The sequence below is a fragment of the Stegastes partitus genome, unplaced genomic scaffold (genome assembly GCF_000690725.1).
Source record: "Stegastes partitus isolate 25-593 unplaced genomic scaffold, Stegastes_partitus-1.0.2 Scaffold159, whole genome shotgun sequence".
In the NCBI taxonomy this organism is placed as follows: domain Eukaryota; kingdom Metazoa; phylum Chordata; class Actinopteri; family Pomacentridae; genus Stegastes; species Stegastes partitus.
In genome coordinates this window covers 420,882-433,596 of record NW_007577890.1, presented here as the reverse complement: position 1 = coordinate 433,596, position 12,715 = coordinate 420,882, and the positions used below count along the sequence as shown (strand labels likewise).

The 12,715-nt window shown below is 45.7% G+C and overlaps 1 protein-coding gene across 1 annotated transcript in view; it reads left to right on the top strand.

The window, feature by feature from the left end:
• Positions 1-12,715, top strand: part of tmprss3a (transmembrane serine protease 3a) — a 71,549-nt gene that overhangs the window by 2,704 nt on the left and 56,130 nt on the right. The window contains exons 2-3 of the mRNA XM_008279460.1: positions 1,217-1,330; positions 11,057-11,173. Coding sequence (XP_008277682.1) covers positions 1,217-1,330; positions 11,057-11,173 — 231 coding nt within the window. The remainder of the gene's footprint in view (positions 1-1,216; positions 1,331-11,056; positions 11,174-12,715) is intronic.

The window sequence follows — 12,715 nt, the reverse complement described above, 5'->3', positions numbered from 1 at the left end:
AGCAGGATTTTAAATTCTTTCCTGGATTTTACAGGGAGCCAGTGAAGAGAAGCTAATACAGGAGAAATATGATCTCTGTTACTGTCACTTTTCCTGATCAGTAAACCTTATTTCAACCTAAGGTCATCTGAGTCTCCAGTGTTTCTCTTTGTGTTGGCCTCTTCATCCTCTCTCAGCATCGCTGAACTTCCAGAACAGGGTCTATAAGTCAAAGGATGAATCAACAGCCGGTCTGTGGAATGCAGAGACAGACAGGGCTGTATTTCTGTCTCTGGAGACTTTTCATATACAAATCCTCAAAACCCATTTTTCCTGATTTTAATTCAGCAGGTCCCTGAACAAAAAAAGTGTATCATGTTGATTTATCAACATCACTCTAAAAAAAGAAGAAAAGAAAATTCAAAATGTAATTTAAAAAAAAAAATTCATGTCATATAAAACTATTCTATATGTAGATATTTCCAATGTACATTTAAAAAAGTTTTAACATGCTTGGTTGTTAAAGACTTGAGGAGAATTAGATAGGTCATAACAGCTTTAACTCCCAAACAGCCACACTAAGCATTTGAATATGGATTTGCTTAAGAGTAATGTAGGTATCAATTTATGTGTTCTCTTCTAAGGAAATTCTATGAAAAGTATCCAACTAACCAGCAGTGTGTGTTTATCCAAAGCCTGATGCATCTTGTTCCTCTAGAGCAGGGGTGGACAATCCTGGTCCTCGAGGGCCACAATCCTGCATGTTTTGGATGTTTCTCTCTTCCAACACACCTGATTCAAATGATCAGCTCATCATCAAGCTCTGCAGAAGCCTGATAACAATCCTGATCATTTGAATCAGGTGTGCTGGAAGAGGGAAACATCTACAACATGCAGGATTGTGGCCCTCGAGGACCAGGATTGCCCACCCCTGCTCTAGAGTCTATGTCATACAGCGTCACATTCCTTTCCCACCATGAACACACATGCTGTAGTTTGTTTGAACTCAGTTCCACATATAGCGTCCTGCTGAAGATTTATGTCTTAACAAGAAGTTAAACATTCTGCTTATGACTAAAGAAAAACTACTATTAGTGTGATGACGCCTGTTGTTCCGTGGCTTAAATGCTTTTTCAGCTTCTCAGTGTTGGAGCTGGAGCCTACTGAGACAAATATATCTCAAGGACTCACAATAACGTAACACCGTAAATGTTCCCAACCCCCTTTTTCTCATCAGAGGATGACTTGGCAGAAGGCTGGAAGAACAGAGTGCTGGCCCACCGCTTCGAACTGCTCATCACTTCATGTATCATTGTGGTGCTCACTCTCGCTCTCAGCATTGGTCTTGGAGGTGAGGAATTCAGTGTTAACAATGACTAATGATGAAGCCACTGTAGGATGGGCTGCCTTTACTCCATCAATATTGGATGTAGTCCTTGCCTGTTGTACAGCTAAGGTTCACCCTCACACAGTGCATTGAGATAACATGAGATCACTGACACTTTGTCCTCCACTTCTAGCTTTAATTTGATTGTCAGTTACCTCATATGAGCAAAGTATGAACTGTCTTTTCATAGAGTGTGAATGTTATTGGATAAGTTAATAAGATTCAAATCATTAATGTTTGACATTTATATTTTTGCACCCAGTAACAGCCTGATGTCTGTTCTGCTACAACCTTTACTTTGAGCTTTAGTATTTTGGGTTCAGACTGATCTTTAGTGTTAAAAAACAGGATCAATTGGATTAAGAGCAGGTGACAGATTTAGCAGCTGACAACGCATTTTTACATTGGAACCAGTTTGGAGTCCAGAGTCACATCTTAAGGGCTGGAATTTAGCAAATGAGACTGCAACTATTGCTGACTTTATGAAAAAAAGAAGAAATTATTCAAAAGTGCCTAATTGGCAATCATTCTTATTGTGAAAAATGATGGCACTCAAATGTTGAATACTCTCAGTAAGTATAAAAATAATGAATATATTCATCCATCCATCCATCCATCCATCCATCCATCTTCTCCCGCTTATCCGGAGTCGGGTCGCGGAGGCAGCAGCCTTAGCAAAGCCGCCCAGACTTCCCGCACACACCTCCTCCAGCTCTTCCGGGGGGACCCCTAGGCATTCCCAGGCCAGTCGAGAGACATCATCTCTCCGGCGTGTCCTGGGTCTTCCCCAAGGCCTCCTCCTGGTGTGATGCACCCAGAACACCTTCCCAGGGAGGTGTCCAGAAGGCTTACAGAAAAGATGCCTGAGCCACCTCAGCTGGCTCCTTTTGACGTGGAGGAGCAGCAGCTCTACTCCGAGCTCCTCCCGCGTGACTGAGCTCCTCACTCTATCTGTAAGAGAGCGCCCAGCCACCCTGCGGAGGAAACTCATTTCGGCCGCTTGTATCTGCGATCTTGTTTTTCGGTCATTACACAGATCTTATGACCATAGGTGAGAGTAGGAACGTAGATTGACCAGCAAATCGAGAGCTTTGCCCCCTTGCTCAGCTCTCTCTTCACCACTGCACTGCAGACGCTGACCTGATCCGTCTGTCAATCTCACACTTCATCCGCCCCTCGCTCGTGAACAAGACNGATGACCCCGGGGGAGACTATATCTTCCAGTGTCATCACAGTATCTGTTCCTACAGAATCTTCTCGCGAGAACACGTGGATTCTGAGTGATCGAGTGCTCTGGCGGTTATGATGTACTAGATGTGCCGCTCGCAGCCCCAGCACATTGATATGTTCGGAGCGGTCTTTCACGAACCACTGCCCGTGGGCCATCCTGCTCTGCCACACTGCGCCCCATCCTCGGGGGCATGCGTCTGTGGTGACAGCCTCTCTGTGGGATGAAATCGAGCCAAGAGGGATGCCTCTTAACATGTAGGCCCTGTCCCTCCATGGAGCCAGGGCGAGAAGGCACTGCTGTGACACCTTAATCCTCCTGTGCCTGTGCTGCTTGGCATCCAGGTGGAAGCTGTGCAGCCACCTCTGTAGTGGGCGCAGCGACAGCAAGCCTAGTGGAACAACCGCTGTGACAGATGTTAGTTTGCCCAAGAGACGAAGGAACGTGGCATAGGGCACCAACTTGCCCCTTTGGAAGAGGGTTCGAAGTTGTAGGATGTCATCCATACGTTGTGGGGATGGACAGGCCCTCATAGTCACGGTGTCCAAGGCCACACCGATGAACATCGTGGACTGAGAAGGTGCCAGGCAACTCTTCTCCAGATTTACCTTGAGGCCTAATTGAGCCACATGGGAGAGGAGACACCCTGTGTCCTGGGCCACCTGAGTCTGAGACAGTGCACAGATCAGGCAGTCGTCGAGGTACGGCAGAACCTTCGTGCCCCGAGCCTGCAAGGGTGCAAGAGCCGCCGCCACACATCTCGTGAACACCCTTGGGGAGAGGGAGAGCCCAAACGGTAACACCCTGAACTGCCAGTGGTGGCCTCGATAGGCAAAGCGTAGAAACTGCCTGTGTCGATGAGCAATGGGGACATGAAAGTAGGCATCCTTCAGGTCTACAGATGTGAACCATTCCCCTTGGGAAACACTTCGCAGAACTTCTGCCATGGTCAACGTATGGAAANGATCCGTCTGTCAATCTCACACTTCATCCGCCCCTCGCTCGTGAACAAGACCCCGAGATACTTGAACTCCTCCACTTGAGGCAAGGACTCTCCACCGACCCGGAGAGGGCAAGCCACCATTTTCCGGTCAAGAACCATGGCCTCGGATTTGGAGGTGCTGATCCTCATCCTGCTCACCTCACACTTGGCTGCAAACCACCCTAGTGCATGCTGAAGGTCCTGGTTTGACGAAGCCAACAGAACAACATCATCTGCAAACAGCAAAGATGAATTCTGTGGTTCCCAAACCAAACCCCTTCTGCCCCCTGGCTGCGCTGAGAAATTCTGTCCATAAAAATAATCAACAGAACCGGTGACAAATGGCAGCCCTGGCAGAGGCCAACGTGCACTGGGAACAGGTCTGACTTACTACCTGCAATGCGAACCATGTTCCTGCTGTGGTTGTAAAGGGAACGGACAGCCCTTAACAGAGGGCCCTGGACCCCATACTCCCGAAGCACCCCCCCCACAGGACACCATGAGGAACACAGTCGAACGGCTTCTCCAGATCCACAAAACACATGTGGACTGGTTGGGCGAACTCCCATGAGCCCTTGAGCACCTGATGGAGGGTATAGAGCTGGTCCAGTGTGCTGAGACCAGGATGAAAACCAGACTGCTCCTCCTGAATCCAAGGTTCGACTATCGGTCGGATCCTCCTCTCCAGTACCCTGGAATAGACCTTACCGGGGAGAATGAGGAGTGTGATCCCTCTGTAGTTGGAACACACCCTCCGGTCTCCCTTCTTAAACAGAGGGACTACCACCCCGCTCTGCCAATCCAGAGGCACTGTCCCCGACCACCACGCGATGCTACAGAGACGTGTCAACCAGGACATTCCCACAACATCCAGAGACTTAAGGTATTCAGGACAGATCTCATCCACCCCTGGAGCTTTGCCACCGAGGAGCTTTCTAACCGCCTCGGTGACTTCAGGCCGGGTGATGGACAAGTCCGCCTCTGAGTCCACAGTCTCTGGTTCCTCTTCGGAAGACGTGATGGCGGGATAGAGGAGACTCTTGAAGTATTCCATCCACTGCCCGACGACCTCCTCAGTTGAGGTCAGGAGGTCTCCACCCGCACTGTAAACAGTGTTGGTGGAGAGCTGCTTTCTCCTCCTGAGGCACCGGACGGTTTGCCAGAATTTCTTCGAGGCCGACCGATAGTCCTCCTCCATGGCCTCCCCGAACTCCTCCCAGACCCGAGTTTTTGCCTCTGTGATCGCACGAGCTGCTGCACGCTTGGCCTGCTGGTACCTGTCAGCTGCCTCAGGAGTCCCACAAGCCAAAAATGACAGGTAGGACTCCTTCTTCCGCTTGACAACATCCCTTACTTCCGGCTGCCACCACCGGGTTCGGGGATTGCCGCCACGACAGGCACCAGAGACTTTACAACCACAACTACGAGCGGCCGCAGCGACGATGGAGGAGGAGAACATGGACCACTCAGCCTCCATGTCTCCAACCTCCCTCAGAATCTGGGAGAAGCTCTCCCGGAGGTGGGAGTTGAAAACCCTGCTGACAGTGGGTTTCACCAGATGTTCCCAACAGACCCTCACAATACGCTTAGGTCTGCCAGGTCTGACCAGCTTCTTCCCCTGCCAGCGAATCCAACTCACCACCAAGTGGTGATCGGTGGACAGCTCTGTCCCTCTCTTTTCCTGAGTGTCTGAGACACACAGCCGGAGGTCTGATGATACAACAAAGTTGATCATCAACCTCCGGCCTATGGTGTCCTGGTGCCACGTGCACATGTGGACACCCTTGTGTTCGAACATGGTGTTCGTGATGGACAAACTGTGACTAGCACAGAAGTCCAACAACAGAACACCACTCGGGTTCAGATCGGGGAGGCCGTTCCTACCGATCACCCCTCTCCAGGTCTCACTGTCATTGCACACGTGAGTGTTGAAGTCCCCCAGTAGAAGAAAGGAGTCCCCATTCGGGCCACTATCTAGTAGCCCTCCCAGGGACTCCAAGAAAGCCGGGTACTCTGCACTGCTGTTGGACCCATAGGCCGAAACAACAGTGAGAGACCTGTTTCCAACCCGAAGGCGTAGGGACGGGACCCTCTCGTTCACTGGGGTGAACTCCAAGATGTGGCGGATAAGCTGGGGGGCAATGAGCAGGCCCACTCCAGCCCACCGCCTCTCCCCGCGGGCAACGCCAGAGAAATGGAGCATCCAGCCTCTCTCTAGGAATTGGGTTCCAGAGCCCAGGCTGTGCGTGGAAGTGAGGCCGACTATATCTAGCCAATATCGCTCAACCTCCCGCACAAGTTCAGGTTCCTTCCCTCCCAGCGAGGTGACATTCCATGTCCCAACAACCAGAGACTGTGTATGCGGACCAAGCCGTCGAGGCAGCCCCCCTCGACCACCACCCAGTCCTCTTAGCACCCGACCCCTATGACTCCCTCTGCGGGTGATGAATTCTCAGGAGATAATGAATATATGTCTATTAAAAAAACATATTCATAATTATCTTTAGTTGGCCATCTCAGCCAGCAGCATGATGTCAGCTTTAAAAACTGCACAAAGTAATGCTGAATTTTCTCTTTTTGTCAGCACTGAAGTTATAGCCAACTTGTTTAAAAAAAAAAAAAAAAAAAAAAGTAGAAGAAAAAAAGACATTGTAAAAGTCTGTGGATATCTGTAGTCACTGGTCAGTTAACCTGGACAGTGTGAGCAGAGAAGTCACACATTCTGGCTGCTTGAAGCCAAACTCAGCATGTAGTATGAGGTGATTCAAAAATTGACACAGCGGCGCAGCGATCTCTCACACTGAACATGTCAAGTTTTGCTAAAGATTTGGATCAAACAGTAAGGTAATCCTGCTACTTTTTAAGTGGATTATCCATTTAATTACAGTGTTCACCTCCCTGCATACAAATGTTCCATTAAAACAACCCACCCATCAGTTTTTTGAGGGAACACCAAAGCTACATCTGTCACTCAACTCAGCTCAAGACACTTGTGACTGGTTTACAGAAATACAAACAAGCCTGGGTGTTTTTTTCCTGTGTAGTAGAATGACAGTGTGGTGCAGTCAGACTATTGTGTACTACAGAACGGGCTGGCAAAGGGTATACACTCTGGCAAGAAAAGGGCTACCAAATGGAGGAAATTTCATACCACACTGAATGTGGCATAATGCACTGTTTCGAGTAATTACATGCACTGTTTCAGCCCTAATTTGCCTCAGAGCAATGTTTACATTGTTTGATTGGGAGTCAGTAAGAGCCAGGAATATTTCAAGACTTGGTAGCTGCAGCTTTATATGAAGCTGTTGGTGTTGTGTTTTGAAGCACAATAGAAGGACCCAAAGTCAAACACACACAGCAGACAGGCAGTTAGAACAAATATTTATATTTATATCTACAGTGCATCTGGAAATTATTCACAGCGCTTCACTTTTACCACGTTTTGTTATGTTACAGCCTTATTCCAAAATTGATTAAATTCATTTTTTCCCTCAAAATTCTACACAAAATACACCACAAGGACAACTTGAAAAAAAAAATTGGAGATTTTTGCAAATTTATTAAAAATAAAAATCTAAGAAGTCATATGTATATAAGTATTCACAGCCTTTGCCATGAAGCTCAAAATTGAGCTCAGGTGCATCCTGTTTCCACGGATCATCCTTGAGATGTCTCTACAGCCTAACTGGACTCCACCTGTGGTAAATTCAGTTGATTGGACATGATTTGGAAAGGCACACATCTGTCTATATACGGTCCCACAGTTGACAGTGCATGTCGGAACACAAAACAAGCATAAAGTCGAAAGAACTGTCTGTATACCTCAGAGACAGGATTGTCTGGAGGCACAAGTCTGGGGAAGGATACGGAAAGATTTCTGCTGCTTTGAAGGTCCCAATGAGCACAGTGGCCTCCATCATCCGTAAATGCAAGAAGTTTGGAACCATCAGGACTCTTCCTAAAGCTGGCCGGCCATCTAAACTGAGCGATCGGGGGAGAAGGGCCTTAGTCAGAGAGGTGACTAAGAACCCGATGGTCACTCTGTCAGAGCTCCAGCGTTCCTCTGTGGAGAGGAGAACCTTCCAGAAGGACAACCATCTCTGCAGTAATCCATAAATCAGGCCTCTATGGTAGAGTGGCCAGATGGAACCCACTCCTTAGTAAAAGGCACATGGCAGCCCACCTAAAATTTGCCAAAATCAACCTGAAGGACTCTCAGACCATGAGAAACAAAATTCTCTGGTCTGATGAGACAAAGACTGAACTCTTCGGCCTGAATGCCAGGCATCATGGTTGGAGGAAACCAGGCACCGCCTATCACCAGGCCAATACCATCCCTACAGTGAAGCATGGTGGTGGCAGCATCATGCTGTGGGGATGTTTTTCAGCGGCAGGAACTGGGAGACTAGTCAGGATTGAGGGAAAGATGAATGCAGCAATGTAGAGAGACATCCTGGATGAAAACCTGCTCCAGAGCGCTCTGGACCTCAGACTGGGGCGACGATTCATCTTTCAGCAGGACAACGACCCTGAGCACACAGCCAAGATGTCAAAAGAGTGGCTTTAGGACAACTCTGTGAATGTCCTTGAGTGGCCCAGCCAGAGCCCAGACCTGAATCCAATTGAACATCTCTGGAGAGATCTGAAGATGGCTGTGCACCGATGCTTCCCATCCAACCTGATGGAGCTTGAGAGGTTCTGTAAAGAGGAATGGGCAAAACTGCCCAAAGATAGGTGTGCCAAGCTTGTGGCATCATATTCAAAATGATTGAGGCTGTAATTGCTGCCAAAGGTGCATCAACAAAATATTGAGCAAAGGCTGTAAATACTTACGTACATATGATTTCTTAATTTTTTATTTTTAATAAATTTGTAAAAATCTCAAAAAACCTTTTTTCAAGTTTTCATAATGGTGTGTTTTGTGTAGAATTTTGAGGGAAAAAATTAATTTAATCCATTTCGGAATAAGGCTGTAACATAACAAAACATGGTAAAAGTGAAGCGCTGTGAATACTTTCCAGCTGCACTGTATGCAGTGCCATGAAAAAGTAATTGCCCTCCTGGTTAAATCATGAATTAACTGTGGGTCATTTTGGGGAAAGCTGAGTTAGATTTCACCGACCACACTCAAGCCTGATTATCTCCAGACCTGTTCAATCAAGAAATCACTTAAATACAATCTGTCTGACAAAATGCAGTTGGCCAAAAGATCTCAAAAAGGTGCAACAAAAGAACAGATGAGAAATAAAGTAATTGACATTACATCTGGCGTAAAATTGTTCTCGTAGTTTAATTGTAGTAACTGGACTACTTGAGTTTCTTGAAGATGCTTTACCTCTCATCCAAGAGGCTTCATCAGTTCTGACTGGAATGAAATCGCTTGGATGAGAGGTAAAACGTCTTCAAGAAAGTCAAGCAGTCCAGTTGCAACGATTAACTACGAGAACAACCATGACCTGGATGATTGAGAATCTTCACAAACATTTGGCATAAAAGTAACACAGGCTTTTAGAAAAAGAACATCATAGCAACAGTCAGACATGGTGGTGGTGGTGGTGGTAGTGTAATGGTCTGGGGCTGCTTTGCTGCTTCAGGACTGGGACGACTTGCTGTGATTGGTGAAATCGTGAATTCTGCTGTTTACCAGAAAATCCTGAAGGAGAATGTTCGGCCATCAGTTTGTGACCTCAAGCTGAAGCCCACTTGGGTTCTGCAGCAGGACAACAACACACCAGCAAGTCCAGTTCTGAATGGCTTAAAAAACACTAAACGAAGGTTTTTGAGTGACCTAGTCAAAGTCCAGACTTGAAACCCAAGTTTTGTGTTTACTTGGGTTATCTTTGTCTGATATTTACATTTGTTTGATGATTTTAAACATTAAAGTGGGGAAAATGTGCAAAAAAATAAGAATTTGAGAAGGGGGTAGATACTCTTTCACAGCACTGTATCTCAAACATTCCTACTTGAGTCTCACTGAACAATGCAAGTCACCTGTTTCTGAGGACACCGACAGCTGGGCAGAGGGTAACCACCTCCATTCTTCGACCTGAAAAGGTTTTGGACATTTTTTCTGCCATTATCTTTGCATTATTCTTTTTCATATCATTGAGCAACTCAAGCCGCTCCTTCTCCAATGAGTCCTGATTTTCTCCAACAGGATGTGGAGGGAGATAATTAACCTCTGCTTTCTTTGGTCTTTTTACATTTTTTGACAGGGTGCCTCATCTGCTAGTTTTCTCTTTAATGTGTTTACTTCTATTTCAGAATAGGCATGCTTTCGTGATTTCAACTCGGCACGGTAATTGTGCATCTTGTACTTGATACGTTGCTGCCTGCCATACATCCCTGCAAATGACCCTGGCTCCTTAAGACATGGAAACTTCTCCACAAGAGCTTCTGCCACTGTGGTTATTAGTTGACTCTGCTGGGGGAAAAAACTTGAGGATGGATGACACCAAACGGCTAAAAAATAAAATAAAATAAAAAAACTTATTAAGAAAGTCAGCTGTGTGTGTGTGTGTGTGTGTGTGTGTGTGTGTGTGCGTTTGTGTTTGTGTGTAATAATAACTTTGTAGTATAGATTCAGAAATTTTTGCAACTGTAAAAAAAAAAATCTTCAGGGATCATTAAAGTTCTTATTCTGTTGTCAGTAAAACCAAACTCAGTATAACTGTCTGGTTATTTTCCTATTTTAGCAACTTTTGACCAAGCCTTTCTTGGCAATGTGGACTGACTCAGAAATGTCTTCATGCTTGCCAGTGAGCTAGGTGACTAATAAGCCAAGTTAAGCAGCAGCAGAAATGATTTGTTTCACTGGCTGAAGCAAGTGATCAGATCAAGAAAGTGGTATTTCACAGTCACAGGTAACATGGTAATGAACACAATGTTGTTGTATTTCTGTTTTCTCCCCATCTGAAGATGTGCACTATTTAATGATGAATCTAAGTTTAATCATCTCTAGCAAATATTTTTACAGACCATCTGACTGTGGGCTGTGGAATATAATTGCAACCTTGAGTTGTCATTGACTCCTACAACTCTGAATTTTCTATGACAGAATCATTGAAACTTGTCCATCTTTGTCAAAAAAAAAACAATTATGCATTTTGATTTGTTTTTTTACTGTACATTTATTATAGGTCTTGTGGTTATAAGACAAAATCTGTTGCTATGCTAATATATGATTAAAAGTCCCTTGGCCATTTTCACCTCAGCTAGGCACTTTTTGGTTGCTGTCCACAAGCTTCTGGCAAGCATCTAGTTGTATCTTTGACTTGACTTTTCCTCAAATTTGTATCAGTGTAGAGGACCACCTATTTAGTGCATACTACTGTGCATAAAAAATGCGGAAGTATTATCTTCTGTATCATATCTCATTTGTTCTTAAATATGGTCTAAATAGAACTGAACCACACAATCTACCTTCGCGACTGTCACTTTCAAGGACCACACATAATTTCAGTCTCATCTCTCTCTACAGTTGGTCTGAGCTGTGTGGGGAAGTTCCGTTGTGGCTCATCATCTCAGTGCATCAGCACTTTTGCTCAGTGTGATGGAGTGGTGCACTGTGAAAATGAGGAGGATGAGCTCGGCTGTGGTAAGACACACACATGCCAAACATTTGCATCCAGTACATAAGACTGGATCTGTCTGACTGATGGATGAGTTTAAAAGCAAAAGTGTAGCGTATGTTAGAACTATGCTTTGTAGTTCAGTTGCACTCAATGATTTAGGGACACCATCTCAGTTTACTGAGGAATTATTCTAAATGAAATCTCAAATATACTTTATGTGAAATCACATTTATCAATGTGTTATCTGAAAGCTGTAAACTCTGATTAAATTGGCCTCAGTTCCCACACAAAGAAAGACACGAAACCGTGAATTGATCTAAATAAGAAAGGTTTATTAACTATTCTACACAAACTTTAAACAATGAAGTAGGAGTTTTGTCCACATGTGTATACCTCATTAGAAATAGCCTAGGCTATGCAATAAAAATAGGAATGTGACGGCTGAGAGCCGCTCGGCATGCAGTGGGAACCAAAACGACCGAGGAGACAGGGATTAAGGGGAAAAACAGGTTTATTAAGGGAATCCGGGGGGTGTGGAGCACCAGGAGGCAGGTGAGGAATCCGGGGTGGGTGCGCTGGTCGTAGCGGCGGTGCAGGAGGGTGATTTCCCATGCAGGTGCTCATGTAGAGATTGTTTGTGCCCGTGCTGGTGCGAGGATTTCCCGTGCTGGTGCTCGTGTAGGGTTTTCTCGTGCAGGTGCTCGTGAAGGGGCAAAATCCAACTCGTGTTCTGGTAGTGGAAAAGGCTGCTGTGGAGGGGAACGGCTGGACGCAGAGACTGGTGGAGAGGATGCTGGAGAACAAAGAGAGAACAACCACGGTTACTCGTGACTCAAGATAAATTAGCAAAAGGCACATGTGCTCGAAACTAGACAGCCTGAATGTACCACTCGTGGTGTTCACAATCGTCTGGCACAGGAGTCCAGGTGATCAGTGGCTTTAACCTGTCCGCTGATGAGACAATGAGCTGCAGCTGTGCCAACAAGGGAGCGTCCTCCTCCGACCAGCCCCGCCTAACCTGAAAATGAGACGCACAGCCAACCGAGCACACATGGAAAAACAGCAGGATCCAAAACACACAGTAAAACATGTCCATAACCCTCACAAGGAATGTGATGTCAAATGTTACATATGAGGAATGTATGTCAGCATATGGAACCATAACACATGGGGTGGAGCATTTATTCCCACATGACTGATTATACCTATTAAACCTTAATACATTTTATCAGGGGTAACATGAGTTTTAATAGTGATATAGTTCTGACCTCACCGGACCATTTACTGTCGCTAGATGGCACTGTGGGTCCATGACAGAAGCATGAATATTTCAGTAATACGCTACGTTGGTCCTCATACCACCTATAGCTGTGAGTCTTGGATAGGTGACACAAAGACTTCTTATTGAGACAGACAACAAACAGAGATTGGGAAAACAATTATTTAGCTTGTGTAAATACACTACAGATCCTCTCACTGGTATGAAGCGCCAGTTTTATGGCTGTCTCCCTTTATCAGCTATAATATAACAACTTTTTGTTCAGTGATGCTGAAGAAATTCTGCT